The sequence below is a fragment of the Thamnophis elegans genome, chromosome 4 (genome assembly GCF_009769535.1).
Source record: "Thamnophis elegans isolate rThaEle1 chromosome 4, rThaEle1.pri, whole genome shotgun sequence".
NCBI lineage: Eukaryota > Metazoa > Chordata > Lepidosauria > Squamata > Colubridae > Thamnophis > Thamnophis elegans.
The window spans coordinates 68857595-68880657 of record NC_045544.1 but is presented as its reverse complement, the minus strand read 5'-3'; the positions used below and the strand labels follow the sequence as shown (position 1 = coordinate 68880657).

The 23063-nt window shown below is 35.5% G+C and overlaps 1 protein-coding gene across 1 annotated transcript in view; it reads right to left on the bottom strand.

Moving 5' to 3' along the window:
• RYR2 (ryanodine receptor 2) overlaps positions 1 to 23063 on the bottom strand; it is a 202481-nt gene that overhangs the window by 155093 nt on the left and 24325 nt on the right. The window contains exons 8-12 of the mRNA XM_032216038.1: positions 21813 to 21925; positions 18395 to 18494; positions 15439 to 15535; positions 5372 to 5446; positions 4040 to 4196 (exon numbers count right to left, since the gene is read on the bottom strand). Coding sequence (XP_032071929.1) covers positions 4040 to 4196; positions 5372 to 5446; positions 15439 to 15535; positions 18395 to 18494; positions 21813 to 21925 — 542 coding nt within the window. The remainder of the gene's footprint in view (positions 1 to 4039; positions 4197 to 5371; positions 5447 to 15438; positions 15536 to 18394; positions 18495 to 21812; positions 21926 to 23063) is intronic.

Genomic DNA, 23063 nt, shown 5'->3' with positions numbered 1-23063 from the left:
GGTTATTGCTTCTGTTGCTACTCTCCAACACCAAACATATACCTCTCTCTCTACAACCCTCCTCATATAATATAAACTGAGAGTTCCATTTTCTTCCTAAGAAACATTGCACCAATGCATGCAGGTTCTATGCTTATACTGTGGAGAAACTGGATACTTGTGCTACTAAACTTCCCCTTTTGCAATATCAACATTTTTGTCACATTTATTTATACACAAGCAGTTGCAAGCAGTCATTCAAAACACCACGGTTCTAGTAAAATGAGTAGTAAATTTCTAGTAAATTTCCAAAGCCTCAGAAACAGGGGTACACACATATTAAACATAGCTCAGACCTGCCAAGTTATGTACTTAGCAGTATTTAATCATTCCTCTATGCTAGAGAATTAGATGGACTCTGCATATTCTACCAGAGTCCAGTGCCATCTATTACTTCATAAAAACCTTCATCATCCAGAAATACATTTTTCTCACAGAACCTGTTATTACTCCACTTTACAAACAGCTTAAACTCAGAATAATGCAAGCAAAGGTGATCCCTGTAATGCTTTATGAAAGCAGAAGTTTACTTTGAAGGAGTAAAACAAACAAACAAAAAAAGGCTAGGATCAAATATTCTACTCCAGCCACATCTGAAGGTTCTAGCTCTCCGGAAAAGACTCTAATTCTGGGAAAGGTGGAAGGAAAGAGAAGAAGAGGATAGCAGCAAAGATGGTAGATGGCTTCAGCTACAGATGGAAGACCTAAAGAACTGAATTACAATTCACAGGACAAGTAGTACTTTACACTCCTTTCTAGCTATCAATTATACAGACTCTGGGACTGTGCTATCAATGTCATTCATGAAGCCCAGTTCCGCAAAACATCACTAGTCAATGTCAAAGGTGTCTACCCTAAAAGACTGATGAGAAGTTGCAGAAAGGCTTTATCTTCCTCCCCTGCAAATTCTTTGCTGTTAATAAGGATGGCTCACTCCCAGTAGTTTATAGTTGCTGGTTCTTTTAATCTAAAATCATTATGGATCATTGCATTCTTCCTCTTATTTCTAGGCTTTTGTAACAGCTGCAGAAAGCCCGTGTTTTTTACCAAATTAAATTCTAAACTACCCTGAGGTCTAATTCACATCAAAGAATGGAATGAACATTTCAATGTTTTTGAGTATAAATCCACAAAAATGACTTTTGGCATCCAAATAGCTCTATCTACCAAAGTTTTGTGAATCATATTTTTACAGAACCAATCATACATTTTTCAGATTACTTATTTGGACAATTAATTTATTTAATCTGGGGATCCCACTCTGCACATGCAGCAACTAGGATAGCCTGCACCATCTGTACAATCATAAGCTTTATTTTCTTTTAAGCTGAAAAAAAGCACTTCCTCCATTGATTTATTTGGATTATCACATTTCTTAGAATAAAAAAGCACTTCCTCCATTTAGCCAGCTAAATTTGAATCTGTTCTATCCTGGACCATCCCCCCTCCCCTCGTAGACACTATTAAGGATATACATCATTTAGGACTTTGCCATTTTTTTCATTATTTTATTCCCAATGTTACTGCTTTAACTGCATTACTTACTCGTCATAACAAGAAAGGGTTTCCGTTTGGAAAATATTCGGAGAGCCAATAAATATTGCTCCTATTCAAACACACTCTCGTTTTCCAATGTACCTTCTGTCCACAACCCATATGACACTTCGTTATTCAAGCTGATTTTTCAAGCTGATTTTTTAATTTGGGGACTGTGGTTATATATCTGTTCCAGAGTCTGATCAAACCTTATTTCCCTTACATTTTTTCCTAATAGTTTCTTCCAGCCAAATGTAATTATTGTCTTTTTAACATGAATTGTTGGAACATTAAGAGACTTTTCAACAATGGTTTTATCAGGCAACCCCCCTCAAGATCTAAACTACATTTATTGTCAGTGCATATGGGTAAATCAGATAGGCAACAAGAGTAGATGAGCTAATTCTACTTTATTGTAAGTTTGCATTAACAGAAACTTGAAAGTCTGAAAGTACAAGCTTCCTGCCACTTTTAAACACCTGAACAATTTGGGTGAGTCTTTCCTAAATTTCTTCCCTTGACTATTAATCCATTGAGGACTCCTGCCCCTCTAATCTGATTGCGTCCTAAGTAGCATATCTTCCCCTGCCCCCATCCCCACGGTCCTCCATTGCACTTATACACTTCTCACAAAATTGGATTTCCTAACTTGGCACAATTCTTTTCCCATTCTGAATTTCAATTATCTCATATTTAATAAAGACTCTGCATGTTTGGGGAAAGCTCTGTTTCATTGACTGATGTTTGCCCTTCATTTATGGTCAGGTTATAAAACATAGAAAATAAATGCTACCTTTGAGCAATATCTTCATTGCCATGTAACAGGAGTTTAACCTTTATTCCCTCTTGCATGCTTTTCGCCTGCATATAAGGCAAAAGTGGATACACTATAAAGCACTACTTCCCTCTTGCAAACCTCTCAGGCTACCCAGAAGGAATCTGCTTGATGTTTCAAGCACTGCCTAAAGACCCAAGAGGCATATTCTCTCTTCATCTACATCCTGAGAAAAGTTCATAAACTAGGGCAATCAATCCTGTTTTTATCTCATGCATAGACCTGAATACTAACTGCAAGGGATCAAAGTAATTCATTACTTCTAAAAATGTCTTTAGATAAAGCGGATCACCTTCTCCAGAATCTTCCTTGGTAAAGAGAGACTTGACATTGAGCGAAAATTGTCTAATATAATTGAATCAAGAGATTATCTCTTAAGGACAGATTGTGCCACTGTCTCTTTTAAGCAGGAGACGTTACCCACCCCAAGAAATACTGATGTTTCCCCACGTGCTGCTATGCATACTACTTCTTTCTGTGTATGGCTTCCCAATTGTCTCAATAAAGCTATTGATTTAAAATTATTGTGTCTGCTTGGAAATGAGCAACTGAGAGTTTTGTAGTCTTATCTTACTATTTGTCATCAATAAAAATAGAATAGATATTATATAAATGGATAAAGGGGGAAAAAGCAACATATTAAGGAAAAGCACTTCAACAAAGTGGCTGAGTTCATAAATCACACTGAACAATGATGTGCTTTGTTTTGTTTTAGGTAGTATGTGGTATGAGTCAAGTCATGCAGGTTTATTAAATAAATGAAACAATTTAGTGCGCTAGGACAAACAAGACAGTAAGTGATAATCTGAAGATTTTTACCAATTCAGGGAAAATCAAAGCAAAATAAAATAAAGAGCAATAGAAAATGCAGCAATAGAAACACACAGGTTTAAAAAAAATTACCAGTATAAGATGCTGTTCAGCTATCTCTATCACTCTTCTTACATTAAGAAATGTCCAAGTCAGGAGTCACAATCCAACCTTCCAAAGAGTTGGAAGCTATAAGCCTCTGAGAAGTAAACCACTCCCATTCTTAGCCTTAAAACACTTGCTGCCAAGTTTCAACAACAGGTGTTAAAGGGCACACACAAAGATACTGGGGGATTGAAAAAAAGCTGATGTTGCCCAAGGCTACCCACCTTGTATAAAAGGACTCTGGATATGAGAAGTGACTCCTGTTATTGGTTCATTTTGAGCAATCATATCTTGACTTACAAAATGCTTTTTTCCCCTCTTTCTATTGGAAGCAAGTAACACTGCACCAATTCTCTATTAACTGTTCCTTGATTTACCTGAACCAGATACTAGATATTAAGCCAAGTACTAATCCTCAGACAATATGTACCAAAGAAGGCATTAAGTATTGGTTAATTATTCACAATTAACTATTGATTAATTATTATTTCATTTTTTGCATAGGGTCTATTCATGTTCTGTATTCCATTCCTTATTTATTTATTAATATATTGCATTTTCTATTTTTATTTGGCTTAATGGTATACCACTCAGAATCAGTTTGGACTGGGGTGATGTCTAAAGACATCTGATTAAGTAATTAAATTAAATTAGAAAATTAAATTAAAATGAATTAAATTAAATGAAGAAATTACTTCTATTACAAGTATTTACCTTGGAAGATCGAAAACAAAATGCTGTAGATTTCACATCAGCTTTTTCTTTGTCTGTTAGAAGAAGACTCTTGTCATCCATGAGATTTAAATATTTCCCTGTTGTTATGTGTCTTAATCTGAATGGCTGCCCCCATCTAATGTGACTTCCACTCCATCTAATAAAAAATAAAATGAGCGTTCATAAACAATTTAAAATATTAAGTATTCAATGAAAACATGAAACATGAACATTCAATTTTATTTCTAGAATTAAAGATATGCTGAAATTACTTTTCAGTGATATCTTAACTATAAGACATTTAAGGCAGACATCAAACAAGACCTCAACTTATTAGTTAAGAATACTTGTTAATTTCAATGGAAAGCCAATCTATTTGTTTTGATGGTCCACCAAATCAGGTTCACCAAATCATAGATGAGCCATGCATGTGGGCCATCAGAAGACAAACAGATCTACATCCATGAAATCAACAGAAAGAAATGAGACAAATAATAGGGTAAGTTAAGCACATTCTCAAATACAACCAACAGAAGGCTGCAAAATGCTGAGTTCTGTTTACAATATCATATATAATAAATATTCATTCTTTACATAATGCACATCAAATTGACCTACATGCATTGACAGAAATATCCTCTCCCAGCAACTGAAATTAATTTGCTTACTTTAAGAATTGTGTATTAATGTGTGGTTGAAGAAGACAAAGGTATGCTAATGATTAAAATAATAATTTTAATTATTTTAACTAAATACTTAACTTTCCAATAAAAGAATATAGGAGAGAAAAGCAAAGAACAAATATGTGGCTGGAATATGTTCTGATATAAAAGAAGGTACTTTTTTATACAATTATTTGTGTAGCAGATGCCACATTACTGCCAAATTGAATTTAAAGCAAAAAATACTGTACATTTATCAAATCATCATCTGAGGCTAATCAAATTTGAAAATACTAAAAATCTGAGTGGTTGGCTTTTAATTTTTTAAACAGAAATGTGACATTACCTTTGTTCACACATACTCTCATTAATCAATCAATCAATCAATCAATCAATCAATCAATAAGCATTCATTTCTGCAGGATTTCCTCAAACCAAATATTTTGAAAGAGACACTATTTGGCAGCAGTATGCATCAATACACATACTTACAATTAATTCAAATGATATCTTAAGTGATTACACATTATAATATTGGTACTATTTCCAAATGGAATCAAAACCTTTTAGCATACTATGATTTTTGTAACAATAACAAAAAACTCTTCTTCATTTGACAAAAGGAAATATTAGTTATCATAATGGATATATTATGCCAGCATTTACTTACGCAACTCTCAAAGTCTCCAGTCGCCAAAGGGAACGAGCATGAATTGACACAGCACCACCTTCATAATGGACAGTTCTACAACACAAAAGACATTTTCTAAGGTTTTTTTTTTCAGTTGTTTTCCCCAGGAAAATGAATTTGACCAGTGCAGAAATTGGTTAAAATACATAAATACTACGTGTAGAATAACCAAAACAATGTGTACATAGTCATAAACTCTTTTAAAATTTACATTTTTAATCCTAAATAACCTTTCTCAAAGCAATAAAAGAGCTTGCATTAGACTGTATCACATAATATCCTGACCAATGCAATGACAGCTCTGGAACTTTTTGAAAGGGAGGGTGTGTGTGTGTGTGTGTGTGTGTGTGTGTGTGTGTGTACATTTTTAAAAGCCACCAAAGTGAACAGCATTTCTTTTTTGAAAACTATAAAGTGGCAAATTCATCTCTTTGCTTAACTTTTAAAAATCCAGAGTTATATAAAGCTGCATTAAAAAATTAGTTTAGAAGCTGCCTCCTTCCTTTAGAGTTTCTTGGAAGGATAAGGCCATGTCATGTTGCATAGCCATATTCTCATTCCTGGAAGTGGTGGAGAAATAAAGGTGATCCGAAGAGCACAAAGCTTTCCTCCCATTGCACATACATGAAGGTCAGGACTATTACTTACCTCAGTGAGGTAACTACCCATACTGGGAAAGCAGAAATGTGTGTGAATGCAGAGATTGCCAATCAATGAAAGTTACTGAGCAAATTGTCCCTCTTTATTGTGGTTCCTTGCATAGTATACTACACTTATCAGAGATAAACCAAGCCAATTAACGTAGCATCAAAGATAATGTTATTCAATCAAGCATAGTAAATTACATGATCCAGATATCAACATAGTGGTCTAAATAAACGTCAGAAAGTCAGACCAAGCAGGAATATATTATGGCATGATTTCCAATTGTATTTTGAACTGTGTGATTGAATCAGAAAGAAACACTGTGGGGAAAAACAGTACCCTAGTTAAGACAAAAAAATGCTAACAAAATTGGTTTATGGTTAATTATCTCACTACAACTCTACCTCTTCTTTATTGAAAACAACTTCAAATATAGTTGCAGATTTATTCTTGGCCACATGGAGTATCTTGCCTGTTAACCTTCTCTTGAAAGTTTAAGGCCCTTTAAATTGAAGTTTATTTATATTGACAAACCGCTTGTTTTTTGAAGCAGATCATATCTGTCTTATAGTCATGCCCTCAAAACTTATCTTCTTTAATGACTAAAATAGTTAGGAATATGGGGGGAGAAATGTGGAAAAAACAGATATCCTTGACTGAGATGATATGGCTATTCTATTATTGGTGGGAACGGTGAATGCGTATAAACAGTTGAGCTCAAATTAATTTTACAAAAATATATAAAGAAAAGAGCAATGAGCTTCATTACCGCGCTAGACCCAAGAAAAATTAATCCTACAAGAATTAAGTATAAGTGCTAAAAATGTGGATTGCAAGGTCATTTGAGATTTTCCTAGTTGTCATACATATCTAAAATCTAGAAAAGCAAATTTAATAATGAAGTTAATACACACATCTTCTACCATTAGATAGACCAATAATGAATTACTGGGAAAAGAAAATATCTTATTCCTTGATGAGCAGATCATCACCAATACATGAACTTTGTAAATATTTGAGGTGCTATTGAAAGACTGAAGGGAAGAACTTTGAATTGAAAGAATTGGATTTATGATTTATATAAAAGTTGATATGGAAATATGCACTGTTGAAAACTACCTACGTTAACCAATCTCTCTATGATGGAATTGTGAAAGTATGGATGCAAATATCTCAACCTAAAATGTACAAGGAGTGATAAAACAACACGTCTTGAGACTTGGTTTCAGGGTACTATCTCAGCTTGGAAATACGAAGCAATAGAAATAAAATCCTGTGAATGGAAAACTTTGATTGTTTTTGTACAGAGAAGCATCTGCAATTCAAATAGAATAGTCAAGAAAAAGAGAGTACATCAAAGAATCAGGGCACTGCAATGATAATTCATGAAATAGTGTTGATTGATTATGCCTATAACTGTGATGATGAAACTATGGCACCTGTGGCACACGGAGCCATATCAGTGGGCACGCGAGCTCAACTCCGGCATGCACATGGGCCCACCAAATGTTGGGAAACAGGCTGTTTTCAGCCTCCGGTGGGCCTCGGGGGGGAGGCTGTTTTTGTCCTCCCAGGCTCCTAGAAAGACTCTGGAGCCTGGGGGAGCGAAAAACGAGCCTTTCAATCCAACCAGAAGTCAGCAAGCGGGCCGTTTCTGGCCTCCGGAGAGCCCCCTGGGGTGGGGAAGGCTGTTTTCATGCCCCCCAGGCTCGTAGAAAGCTCTGGAGCCTGGGGAGGGGAAAAAATGGGTCCACTGTGCCATTGAATGCCAAAAGCAGGGGGAGCAGGGGGGGTGTTGCACGTGCATGCATGGGGGGTAGGCGCATAGAATTATGGGTGTGTGCACACACATGCACAACCTCCATGCTCCCCCCACTTTTGTCATGCAATGGCAAAAAAAGTTAGCCATCACTGGCCTATAATCTACTCAATCTAAGAAAAAGAAGATTAAAGCAATTGATACAAACTACCCATGTACTTTAGAATATACAGTCAAGCTTAGTGTTTAGGATAATTCCATATTTCTTATGCTCCTAAAAGCTTAGAAATTAAAATCGCAGTTTCAAAGTGGGATTTTGTTAGCTGGCATTCAAAAAGGGTTGTCTTGCCTCCAAGAATTATATCACTGCTAGGAAAAATCTGGAAAATCCAGGTCCATACAATGCACAATGCCTCATTACTTGTGAAGCCTTGGAATTGGAATAATGAAAACTAGCCTCTGACACAAGTCCTTAGTAGCATGGAACAGTGCTACTATAGTAACATCACCATGAAAACCAGAGTCAATGCACTAAATTCACACCCTGAATTATCAGCTACATTGGCTACCTAGCTTCCCAGCTTTTCATTCATAGCATTTGCTTAGTATAGTACTAAATGTCTTCTGATGAGAATGAGCTTCATCATAGTCAACAAGTCCTCATCCAGTAAGGAAAAAGATAGAGCTCCCTGATGTAATTGATAGAGATGAATGTGTAGTTTGGGGGTGATGAAACTACTAATAGAAAGCAATTCTCGTTATGGTTTAGGCAAAAAATCTGGTGTTTTCCCTTCACCACACACACATTCATGGCAGTTATTTAATTTTTGAACTATTTTTGATACTAAATAAGAAAAGGTAATAGTATTACAACTGAACCAGTTAAAAATCAAATACAGAATAAACTTAAGATCAATTTCTACAGGCTCGCCCAATAATCAGGACAAAAAATATTAATTCAACTAGTAAAGAGTTAGCAATAATGTAGTATTTTCTAGAGTGATGATGGTGTCTCTGAATAGAGTATGGGGAAGATTTCAATTGACAGATTTCTCATTCATTCAAGACCTTAAAGTCCCAAATCTAAAATGAAAAGAGAATATCCATCTGAATTTGGGACAATGACACCCTTGATACATCATCTAAACAAGCCAAAACATTCAGCTTGTGAATTATTGACAAAAGACAAACAGTAAATTTAGGGGGAGAAAATGCAGAGTAATTATTTAAAAATGCAAGAAGTAGTATAGTAAATTCAGAAGGCACAGCAATCTTGAACAGGAAGGAAGTTAAATCAATTGTAATCAGAAGAAAGTAAGGTATACAATTCGATATCCTTCAGTTATGTAATGTGAGGGAGTTTTTAGGCTTACCAAAATCAGTTCAGCTGTAGAACTTGTGGATGGTATCTGTGCAGACATTGAAACTATATTTGTAATATACAGAGATGACAGAGAAGAGCAGGAGAAATCCCTCAGCCAAACTCTACATTTTACAAAATGAAAAATCTCCAGTTCTTCATTTTTTAAAAGTCTCTCGTGGGTGACTTTCATTTCTTCCATCCTTAATTTAACACAAAAATCCAAATCCATTCCTACAAAAATTTGTAGCAGAATCTTTTATACTCTCTTCCAAGAAATTACAAGGAAGAACCTTTAAAAGAGTTTTGTGAGCTGCAAACCACCTCTATCAGATGCATAGAAAGGCATGCAGAATTTAAATTGGGAAGTAGGTGAAAGTAGGGAAGAAAGACAGTTTGATTACAGAGATGCAGGTTTCATATATGAAACAGATTATAAATACTTATCAATTAAGAATTGTAAGAACTCTGATATATTAAAAACCCATTGTGTTCACTGAGACATTCTGAGATTGCCTGGAATTTTTCTGATGTATATATCTTTAGCAATCTCTCACTTGATACTATTAATTTCTTGTTTGCCAAAATGTCATATGGTTGCCTACCATATAATATCCTGATTCCTTTAAAAAAAAATGTCCCCAGAGACAAATCCTGCTCTTTTTCAAAAGTATCCAGCAAATGTATTGTTTCCTAAATAGCCAGTTAATTGGAATGAGTAAACCAACTCTTATATTTCTACATCAAATAAATTATTTCCTTTACCACTGTAGACCAAAGCAGTGCTAATAAATAAATTACAATTATGCATAACATTATTTATTAGACTATAGCAAGTTTAAAGATGCTATGGAGATTATTTTATTATAGTGGCTGTCTTTACAAATTGCTACCACTTAGGAAAAAAATGAACTATCTGCAAAACTATATATAGTTTGTTTGTTTTTTAAAAGAAAAGAACCAAAAGCAGAACAAATCTGAAAATAAATATTCAACTGGGGAAAGTAAAGACGTTCACTTGTGAAGAAGAGTTTTTGAAAAATGCATTCACAAATCTCCCACAAGGGGCTTTCTACAGAGCCTTTAACTCAATACAATACAATAGCAGAGTTGGAAGGGACCTTGGAGGTCTTCTGGTCCAACCCTCTACCTAGGCAGAAAACCCTATACTGTTTCAGACAAATGGCTATCCAACATCTTCTTAAGACTTCCAGTGTTGGGGCATTCACAACTTCTGGAGGCAAGCTGTTCCACTGATTAATTGTTCTGTCAGGAAATTTCTCCTCAGTTCTAAGTTGCTTCTCTCCTTGATAAGTTTCTACTCATTGCTTCTTGTTCTACCCTCAGGTACCTTGGAGAATAGCTTGACTCACTCTTCTTTGTGGCAACCCCTGAAATATTGGAACACTGCTATCACGTCTCCCCTAGTCCTTCTTTTCACTAAACTAGACATACCCAGTTCCTGCAACTGTTCTTCATATGTTTTAGTCTCCAGTCCCCTAATCATCTTTGTTGCTCTTCTCTGCACTCTTTCTAGAGTCTCCACATCTTTTCTACATCGTGGTGACCAAAACTGAATGCAGTATTCCAACTCTGGCCTTACCAAGGCATTATAAAGTGATATTAACACTCTTTGGTCCTTCAGTTCCATGACTATAAAATACACTGTATTTAAAAGATACTTAAACAGCCACTGTGAAGCAGGAATAGATATCTACTAAAGCTACATTGCCATATTTTGCAAAAAGTCATTTAATTATTATTCATTATTTTTATATCAAGATGTAAATTCAGATGCCTTGAGATGTGTATGACTCTTCGAAGTTATGGCAGTCACAGAACAGGTGCTTTATAGCCCATAAAACACCCTTGTTGTAAATTATTGTGTCTCACACATACACACACACCATGGTCAGGTGACTGCATGTTGGGCAGGTCATCACATGAAAAATGGTTATAGATCTTCTCCCCCCACAACATTTTTTGTTTGTTGTTTTGAGGTACACTACTTTCTCCACAAGGGAATTGTTTAAACTCTTTAATTATTTGTATTGTCTTTTTTGCACTGGCTATGACGACCTTTTAAGGGCACAATATAATCTTCAGGAAATTTTAACTATATAGTAATGATATAGTCATATTTGTTAGATTGGCGGCAGTACAAATACGAACAGGCGTCTGAGGTAACCTTCAAGAACTCTTTATTGCAGGCAAGAACAGTAACTGTAAGTAGACCGGCACCTCTCCTCCGTCTGACAGACTTTTATATGGAGCTGTCAGACGGACGAGCCAATAGCCTTTCATATGACAGCCCAGCAACTTGCAGGCGCGTCTGATTGGCTAAGACGCGCATGGCTGCTGCCGAGCTGTCATTCGTAAGTCCGAGGACTTACGAGGCTATTACAATATTGTGCTCAATTGTGCTGTGTCTTACACAATTTTGGAGATAATATACACAATTTTAACAGTAGCTGTTAAATACACAATTGAGGGTTACTATATAAAGGTAATCTGAATTTATTGGGTTTAATGTGATATTAATGTATTTTAATTAAAATGTAGCGTTCATTGAAGTGTTTAAACAATTTGAAAAGTGCATGCATTTTACAATCTCAGAATCTCTGTTTAACCATTGATTCTGTTTTAGGGTAATCAGAAGGAATAATTTCACCGAGCAACGATTTCAACATTTAATCCGCTTAATCCAGAGACACTGAATTTTCTTCAATCAGAGGCTGCACATTGTTTTTAGGGGAAAAAAGTTTTTTTTAATTATTGTTTGAGGACCACAGAAGGATAAGTCTGTAACTCAACTAAGTCACTAAATAGGTAGACTTTCTTTTTAGACTGAAAAAGAGCATGGGAAATATTAAGGGTGAAACTTTTACCTCACAGAGGCATAACATATCCATTTCCATCTTTACTTTGGAGGAAAAAGCAAATATCTTTGCTTTTGACTGAATTTCCTCAAAGCAATTTGGAGGTACTCAGAAGATCATAAGCCTGAACTAATGAGTTCTCTGGATATAATCTGTTTTTATCAATCAATACAACCTAAGTATGGGCTAAATTAGAGGTACACACTTCCTCATATTTTCACCCTTAAGTATGTATGAAACAAACTTAAGGTTGAAAATGAGAAACTATGTAACTATGAATCATGATATACATAAAGCAATACAGGTAGTCCTCGACTTACAACCTTTCATTTAGTGACCATTCAAAGTTACAACGGCACTGAAAAAAGTGACTTATGACCATTTTTCACACTTATGACCATTGCAGCATCCCCATGGTCACGTGATCCAAATTCAGACAACTGGTCATATTTATGATGGTTGCAATGTCCTGGGGTCATGTGATTAGCTTTTGTGACCTTCTGATAAGCACAATCAGTGGGAAATCCAGATTCACTTAGCAAGCATGCTATTAACAAATGCAATGATTCACTTAACAACTGTGGCATGAAAAGTTGTAAAAGGAGGCAAACTCACTAAACAGATATTTTACTTAGCAACATAAATTTTGGGCTCAATTGTGGTTGTAACTCGAGGACTACCTGTACAAGTAGCCTTGACTTATAACCATTCATTTAGTGACCATTCAAAGCTACAATGGCACTGAAAAAATTGAGTTATAATCAGTTCCTGCACTTACAACTGACATAGCATCCCAATAGTCATATGATCAAAATGTGAGTGCTTGGCAACTTGCATATATTTACGATAGCTGCAGCATCCCCTGATCATGTTATCACCATCTGCAACCTTCCCAACTTGCTTCCAACAAGCCAAGTTAATGTAAGAAGTCAGATTCACTTAACAACTACATGATTCACTTAACAACTGGGATGAGGTTGTATTTTATTTAAGGGCATAAAATTGAGCAATGCTTACTTAATTGCTTAATGATAGAAATTGTGTCTCAATTCTGGTCCTAAATGAAGGATTACCTTCATATTCATCTTCATGAACTTTTCTCCTAGAATACGTACAGTATTTTGTATATGATTTTATTACTTTATTTTATTTTTAAAATAGCATTTTTATATTTTTATTTACATACACATTTTCAACTGAAGAAATGCATCACAAAGGTGAGAAAAGTGTAAATACTGAAATATAGCAGTATTTCGATGACCATTTACATTTTGAAAATTCAGTGAATCTGTCTCCTTAGGCAAAATCTCTTTGAATGATGCAGGTATTCAATGTAATGATAACCAGCATTCTCAAAAGATATATATTTCTCCTCTGGACAACATTTTTCCAGCAAAAAATCTAGTGACACAAGATAATTACTTTTCCTTCTGAGTTCAGTTAAGAGAACAGCTACTACATTATTTTGTATCTCTCACACATGCTAATCCCTGAGGCAAGCCCTAGGTACTATAGGCAGCAACAAGAAAATGAGTAGATTTTAAAATATTATTTCTATTTTCAGTAAATGAAGATAACAAATTGACTAGTTCTGTAGCCCATGGGCTAATTCAAACTTAATTCACTTCAACTAGCCCTTTTCCATGAACTACTTGGATGATCAAGTTATACTGATAAGAAATATGCCCATAAAATTCAACATTTATCAGTTGCCAATGCTTTTCTCATAAAAAGGTCCCTCACAATCAGAAATCCCTTCACTACTTTTAATTTTAAATAATGTTTTATTTATAAATGGGAAAGGGATTATATGAATTTTGTTAAGAATGTATTATCTATTCTTATCAAGTTTCATAACATCTTGAACAGTCCTTGGTCAAGTTTGCTTCCAAACAACTTTTTTAATATAATTCATAGGAATACATTTTACTCTTAACAATGTAAAATTATATGCTTTAGTAAGTGCATATTTATTCAATTTAATTCAATTCAATTTTAAATTTCCTAAAATATTTCATAAAAAATCACACCAGTTTTGGAGATACTATATTTCAGGAAAAATATATTATTTTCACTGAATTAAAGTTGATCTTAGTCAAGAGGGCAATCTCATGAAATATAGGTAGTCCTCAACTAAGATCATAACTGAGGCCAGAATTATGGTCATAGGTCCTTGCGGTGATAAGTTGAGTTATCATTGACTGGACCCAACTTTTTGACATTTTTTGCAGTAGTCATTAAGCAAATGCAACAGTTGGTAAGAGAATCAATTTTCCACGATTTTTTTGCCATAAACTAGAAGTAAATGCTGAAGCTAGGAAAAATTGTAGCAAATCATGGTCATGTGATTATGAGACACGGCAAAGTAATAAAGGTGAGCAGGTTACCAAACGTTCAAAATGCAATCATGTGACCATGAGACAGGGGAAGGAGGCTATAGTAACTTCAAAAATGGATCTCAAGTAGCTTGGGTAGGGAGGGCTTTGCAATATCAAATATTCATTAAGCAATTAGTCATAAGTCAAGGACTACCTATATCAGAAAGGATGTTATATAAAATAAGATCTATCCTCACACATTCCAAAGTGCAGGATGAGGCAATGGATTGAAGTTACCAGAAGACAGATTCAGATTGTTGGGGGGGGGGGGGATCCTTCCTAACAGTAAGAGTAGTTTAACAGCGCAATCAATTACCCGGCAAAATGATGGCTCCCTTTACCTCTCAGATATCCTTTCATTTGTGTTTCTGCATGGAGCTAGGGGCTGGATACAATGACCTAAACAATCCTTTTATCAAATATGATTTGGTTAAAATTAAATTTCCAGATAATTTAATTGTATTTTACAGCCTGGTTAAGCATTTGCAAGTTTCTCCTCTTCAGATTCTGACAGGAGTATAGAATAGCCTGACCACTACATACCTAGCAAATCATGTGGCTATATCTTTAATAGGGAGACTTTTCTCCAAATATTTTTTTACATTAGAATTAGATTAAATATTAACATTCAAAAACCAGACACCTAAACTTTCTTTTAATTAATATTAAATAACTTGCTGCTACTTGATTACCATAAAGCTATTTGTACTTATTTTAGAGCTGTGCACACTTTGACATTTGGAAAGAGTGAAAGACACCTCACCATTGTTCATTAAAATATAGTATAAGTTTTCAAATTTTATAAAAAAATAAACATGCTTTAATAGTTTAATTGATGGCAGACAAGTGGTAAAACCCAATGTAGTTCTTCTAAATCAGTTTCAAACCTAATTTCTATTGTAAAATCCTTTGCTTTGCAGGGGCACTAAAATTGTATTCATGCTAATATTAATGATAGATCACTGAGAAATTTTGGCTCACATTGTCCAAGTGTATGGCCTTTGTTTTGTTTAACAAACATTTACCTTCTCTGCTCTTCTCCATGTTCTCCTGAAGGAACTGTCAGGCATTCATCCATGTGACCATGTAATAACCTCAGTACGTCACCTCCTATTAGATAGCCTATAATGCAGAGCAAATAAAAAGTTGTATATTTTAAGATTAATCCTATCTCCCTATAATTTTTCATCAACTTCTAACTATACTTGATATTAGTTCTGTTTCTCAGTTTTCTATTTAATTTCAAAAGACTATACTAGGACAAATGGAAATGATCGATTCAGAAAAGCATGTATTGTCATCTAATGAGACAATTTCATGCACCATGAGATCTTCTTCATTAAATGCTATGAAAACTTCATTGCTTCCAAAGCAATGTCTCTCTTCAGGCATGCTGTACAATATAAGAGTTCTGTAAATACTATCTGAAGTCTGCTTGGAACAATACATATAATTCACTTGTCAAAACAGATTTGTATGCATTAATTATATTTTAATTTTCCTTTACACACTCAGATTATCTCTATTATCTATAAAATGTGATGCAAAATATGGATTTATCAATAGAAATTTATTCAATTATGAATAAATCCTGAATAAAATAGACTTCATATTTTGTTCACTTACTATGCCACAATTAATTTTAAATGATTACAGATACTATCATGACAGAGATTAATAATGGCTACAGAAGAAAACTGCACTATTCAGCAAAATTAATTGATTATCTAAGAACTTTTTCTGCATCTGGTGAAGCCTCTATGATAGATTGAAAACTTAAGTATTTTCAAATATTCACGGACAAATTGCCAAGCCAGTGCAAAAGAAACTTAACTTTTTATACACTAAAAGCTTAAATATAACTTTATTAATAAGCATAGAAAAAAGAGCCAGTTTGGTGTAATGGTTCTGGCACAAGCTAGAAAATGGGAGACCTTGAGTTCTAGTCCTGCATTAGGCATGAAACCAGCTGAGTAACTTGAGCCAATCACTCTTTCTCAGTCTTAGGAAGAAGGTAATGGCAAACCATTTCTGAAAAACCTTGCCAAGAAAACTTCAGGGACTAGTCCAAGAGGTTACCAGGAGTCAACATACTCAAAGGCACTAGAAAAATTAAAAATAGCACAGAAAAGGTGGGAAGATTTTTTTACGCAAAAATTTAAAAATAGCTTTCCCTCCACAAAGCTAACTATTTCATTGATGTTAGCATATGCCAAATGTATAAAAGATGCTTATTTTCAATTAATACCGTGTTTTCCCCAAAAATAAGACAGGGTCTTATTTTCTTTTGACCCTACAAATAAGGGTTAGCCTTATTTTTGGTGAGGTCTTATTATTTTTCAGGTGCAGGAGGCAGCAAGCCCACCAGGCCCCACCCTCTCTGTTCCACCACCTTCTTGCCTGTGGCCACAATGATCCAAGTTCTCCTTGCATCCTGGCCTTCACCTGCCCTGCTTGCTGGCCGCCAAACAGCTGGCTGTGCTGCTCTGGCCTTGCGGAGGGCTTTTCCTGGCAGAACACAGACACACACACACACAAACATACACACTCCCCCTCCAAGGCAGCCACATCCCTGCACTAACTTGCTTTCCAGCTCCATTCTCCACTCCATGTGCAGGACAAGAAAAGTAGACTGTGGGCCTATAGTAAAAAATAATAATAATACCAGAAAATACCTTTCAAGTTCTCGCAAAAAAAAAAAAAATCTCGCGAAGTTGGAAGTAGTCCCACAAACTACTTTTCTTGCCCTGCACGTGGCAGTGGAGAATGGAGCAGGAAAGGAGGTTAGTGGAGGGATGTGGCTGCCTTGGGAGGGGGGGTTAGGGATCTCTCTCACACACACCCACAAACCATCCTTTCCTTGGGAGCTCTGCACAGATGCAGAGAAGGCTTCGGATAGAGCATTTGGGGGATGTGCATCTGCGCTGAGATCCCAAGTAAAGAACGATTGCCAGGAAAAGGTGGGGGTTTCCTCTTATCCTGTTCTGAGTCTGTGCTGAACTTTAGAACAGGGTAAGAGGAAGGAAAATCTCCCCTCCCCATTTTCAAGCGGTTTGCAAAAATGCCCCATTCTGAGCCTTCAATCCTGCAATCCTGGATAATGTGAAGGCTTGGAATGGGGCATTTTTGCAAACCGCTTGAAAATGGGGAGGGGGGATTTTGTCTCTTATCCTGTTCCCAGTCTGTGCTGACCTTCAGAACAGGGTGAGAGGCTGGAATATCCTCCTCCACATTTTCAAGCCATTTGCAAAAATGTCCCATTTCGAGCCTTCAATGTGAATATGCAGATGATAAGCGACCTCCTGTAGACATGAACATCCATATACTTGGGACATCAGAAGAAGCTTTGCAAGGAGACACTGCTGTCGAAGTGCAGGAAATCTCCCCCCCCCCCCCAACCTGCAGATCATCCTTTCAAAGAGGAGTTTAACCAGGACGAAGAGGTGGCTGAAAGCGGTGTTTGTGTCGCCTTCATCCTGGTGAAACTCCTCTTTTAAAGGACGATTTGCAGGTGGGGGGGAGGATTTCCTGCACATCAGAAGCGGCATATCCTTGCAGGGCTTCTTCCGATGTCCCAGATGTACTGATTTCCAAGCCAAGTCAACCTTAATACAACCTCTCTCAAGATAGTTTTTATGGTATGCAAAAGAACAGGTAGATTATAAAAGATTTGATAGTACTGTAGGTGGCTAAGAGGGCTCTAAAAATATCCAATGTTAATACAACTATTTGCCAAACACCCCCTTGCCTTCTCTTTCATATTTATTATGAATTCAGCTCTAAGTGTTCCTGAGTAAATCTAATTTTATAACAAGCAGAACTACCATCTGCCTTAATTTTTTTTTCCCTAAATGGATTAATAATAGAATCTGAAGAGTACTATTTTGTATTGCAATTCTTTGCAAGGGATTGGAGTCATCATCACATTACAGAAACAACAAACTTAAAGTATAATGACCATTATTATTTTAACAGTGGTACCTTGAGCTACTTCACTTCCGGAACTGATTGGGGCAACACTCCAAAGTGTTTGCTGGAAAGCTGCATCCACACGCAAGCTGCTGTTGCCATAAGATAAATGCTGCAATCATTAGATAAAGAAATTGAATAAAGGAAAAATCTGTCATTAGACTAATATAACAATACATAACAATCATCCTACATTTGTTACATACTTTGGTAGTCTTTGCAAAAATTAAATTATCTGGATAACTGAATGTATAGCACTGTCTTCTATGAAATATCAGTTGAAGTCCGACCTGTTCAAGTTTCTCATGTCCCAGTAATATTCAGAATATCAGTAGCTGTAGACCAGTTGAGAACTAGCAGTAAAAGACCAGTACAGCAGATAAGATGAATGAGCTAGAATTAATTCAAAGCTAGTTAATTATACTGCAAGCACCCTCCAAATTCCCTTGTCTACTTCAAAAGTACTTAACAGTATTTCCCTGAAATTCGGAATGCAGAAATTGTCAGTGTAGAATAGCAATTACAACAAAAATGGTGGAGTGTTGCTAATCTGCAAATAGTTTTTTGGGTTTTGATTAAACATATGTACAATCCCAGCCATTATTATTTGTTTAAAAAAGTACAACGTCATAACATTGAAACCAAACCACTTATATTATTTAGAAATGAAAATAGTTCATTTACTTTACTTTAGTTAGTAAAGTGAAAATAGTTACTTGCCCTGAAGTATGCTGAATTTTCTACTATTTTAGAATAGTCAACTAATATACAACTTTATTAATATGATATCTAGTTGCAAAAGATCTTAACAAGTATAACAGTTTTATAAACTAAAACACAATAAATTTTACTACACAAATGTCTCATTTGTCATTTCTAAATAATTGGTCTAGAAAAATTACTGAAAAGGTATTTTAATTAACAGTTACATTTCAAATAATAATTTAAAAATAAGTTTTGTTTTGAAAGCTATGACTAAATATTTTCTTTCCGATATTATGTTTTTTTGTTCTGATTGAATTTGTTTATCTTGTGATTTTCCTTGCTACTTGTGCACCAGAAAACGATTAGCAATAAAAGAACCTTCTTTTTTTCTAGCTAGAGTACCTCTGGATGGAAAAAGTTTATTACTACTTTTTTGTATCATAATCAGAGGAAAACTTATCATATTGATGTATGGTTATCAAATTGATGTATACTTGTTGTATTACTTTTCATTATTTATAGGGCAAGCAAATCTCAAATTCCTATCTTCAGGATGTTTTGTCTTTCTAGCCCTTAGCTTCAGTTTATTGGCATTCATTCAATCCCTCATCACATCCAGGGTTCAGTCCAGACAAACACAGCTGAATATCATAAGCAAGTTGATGACACCGCTTCCAAAATTCCTGATGATTGGTCCCATCAGTTTCATATAGCATATCTGGCCCTAAACCAAGAATGACATGTGATGATTCTGCCAAGCAAAGTTCTTTATTATTCTCACACTTACAGACAAAAATCTTCCATTATTAATCTCTGCATTTACATTATACTCTTGTAACCTATAAGGGAGGGGCTGTCTTCACCATTTCTCTCAAAGGTAATATCTATATTGAGTTGCATTTACTCCTCTGGAATGCACCATCTCCTTCCTGGGAATCCAGCTCTTTACTGCATTCCATCAGACCAATCAGTACTTTGTGGCATTTTATCCTCATGGAGGCAATAGCATGCAATGCTACTGCATTAAGAATGGAATCACTGTAACATTGTCGTCCCAACTCCAACTCACAGAAATGCCCCTATAGAGAATCATAGTCATAATTCAAAACCTCAAAAATAAATCAAGTATGTGTCCTCCAGATGATCTCTGGCTGAATAAATATAGGTGCTCCTTGAGTTACAATAATCCATTCAATGATCGTTCAAAATTAAAATAGTATTGAATGAATGGCACATATACCTGTTTCCTAAAGGTTATGGTCATTGAAACACTCATAGAGTTATGTGATTAAAATTTGGGTACTTGGGAGCCCACAGATAATAACAGCTGGCCCAGCAGGGCATGCAAAGCTTGGCCGAAGGAATTTGGTGCTGGGGTAGATGCCATGGCATGGGGCTTGAAGTGGTACCCCTTGAAGTAGCACTGGGCCTGAAGTTGAAGCATAGGGGTGGTGACAGGTCGCTGAGATTGTCAATGGCCCCAGGCCTCTACCTCAGCCCCAATGCCATCAGCAGAATCATTGCTGCTGACAAATGCCACTGGGTAGGGCAGACAAAAGAGCAGAGAGCAGGGAGGGGAGAGGGGAGAGAGAAATGGGGTGTAGTTCAAAAGAAGGCAGTTCCTTGCCTTACCATGCCTTAGAGCTAAGAGACCAAGCCAGGAATGGCTTGGGTCTGGATGGTCCTTTCCAAACAATAGTGGGATTTGGTTAATTATGGCAATGGTGATTGCTGGGATTGCTGCCTATAAGTGATGCAATTTCATGAAGTTTTGGCTAACAAACACATTGCTTGGTGGCAATAATTCCAGAAGCAACTACCATCACGACTTGAAGACTACCTATAGCACCTTCCCAAGCACGTTATACCCAAAGAAATATTTATATCTGAATCATAGTAAATATAAACAAATGGATACGGGAAGAACCTTTTCAAGAGTGGACACAGAACTGACTCATTTATTTTTATAATTTCATTTGTATTTGCTATTAACCTAGATTTCTGTGTAATAAGAAATCTATTTACAAAACTGTTCATACTTCTACAGCTATTTTTAATAATACTATTTTTAGTGCCTAAGCATTCATTTCATTTTGAAAAGAAACGATATAAATATCTACTCTCACAGAAGAAGTCTATCAGATAGTCTTGATTTCACCTTGTTCCTGTGATGACTTACAGGAACAAAAAAGGCATCACACCTTCTGGCTTGGAAGAACTTTACATTCTATTTAAAATATGATATTTCTCAAAATACAGTAAGTATACTAGAGCCCCCAAGTATATCTGATAGTCTCACATAATGGCAATGAGGAGTGAAAGAACTGTCAATGTGGTCGTGTAACATCATACTTTACAACTGCATTGCTTAACAACAGAAACTGGTTTCAACTACCATTGTTGCATGAGGACTACATGTACATGAACAGCATTTTTAAATGCTTTTGAACAAGAAAAATATGAGATAAATATAAATATGTATTTAAAATTACACATTAGTATTCATTTTAATTTCCTACAGCTTTTCTTTTATAGTTTAAATTTATTTTAAAATTGAACTTTTTTGGAGAAGCTGCCTTATATATAAGAATTTCAGTGCCAGCATGGCTTGGATAAGGGTATGACTGAAACATACGTTTATATCTTATCTATTTTTTCATACTCACTTTTGTAATTTTTAAAGTTTTATTAAATAACATATTAGTATACTCTCTTCATCGCTCACCAAGTATCTTTCTGATGAGACACTGACAAGGATGAGATCATCCCCAACACGCACTTTTTCTCCTTCTGAACGCTGTTTGGAAGCAGGATGTATAGTCCACCAGCAGGCTTCCCCTGCATGGAAACATACTGTTTTATTTTGCATGTAGAATTGTGAATATAACCACTGACTTAATAATAATAGCAATCTACAACAATGAAATACTAGAAGTCCAGACTAAAACACCATTGCTTTGTCTTAAGATGCTTCCACATAAGGTTCTAAGTGGATCATTTCCACTTCCTAATCACTCACTGTTATTATCTTTATTTTTCCTAAGTTAATATGCTACAAATATCACTACCGGTTAGTTTTCGCATTGGCTAACCAATAATAGAATGTTATTCTGTCATTATTTAAAATTATAAAAATAAATTGCAGCAGCATCCTTGTTTTCAGTATATGCATATATTTAGTATTATGCAAAACAAACCATATAGCTATGAGAGGAATATTTCTGGCTTCAAAGTTACATTTCCTTCTTTTTAAAGCTTCTTGCAAACAATGGTGCAGAAAACATAGTAAATTAGCAACTTTCCCAGTAGCTGTAACCATAGTTCCATGTTACAGCAACATACAGTGTATTAATAAGAGAAGGAAATATATTGTAAACATTGAAAAAAAAATCAAGAAAGGAGAATTCTGAGGAAGACAGATGACATGACTATGCAAGAGCTTTTTCTGGTAGAAAAACAGATCACCCATAGGCTGTGCAAGATCACAATATTCCAAAGGGGGAAAAGATGTATTATAGTTTTAAATAAAACAATGCAAAACCACAGAGCTCCCAAAATCAGCCAACTTTATGAGTTAGATTTGGAGTTCATTCTGTACAGAATTATTATTAGAGCTCTAAGTAAATTTCATCTGTTAACATTCCACTATATTTTTTGCTTCGGGCCAAAGTTCTTTTAAAAATTTCAAAACACAATAAATGACATGAATATCTGGCCAAGTCTATTCATATACTTCAACTATAACAACCCTGTATTCTACAGTTGATAATAGTCCACATCAGTTACAGAGAGATATAAGTGTGATATCAGCCTACAAGACTGCTTCTGCAAAAAAAAAAAGCCAGAAATAATCTTACAACTGACATTGATAAATGTTGTTCTTTCTGCATTTGTCCCAGCTGCATGGTCTGCTTGTTTTTGCAGTGGACTAATCTAGTTCTTATAGTGAAACTATCAGTGTATGAATGGACAAAGA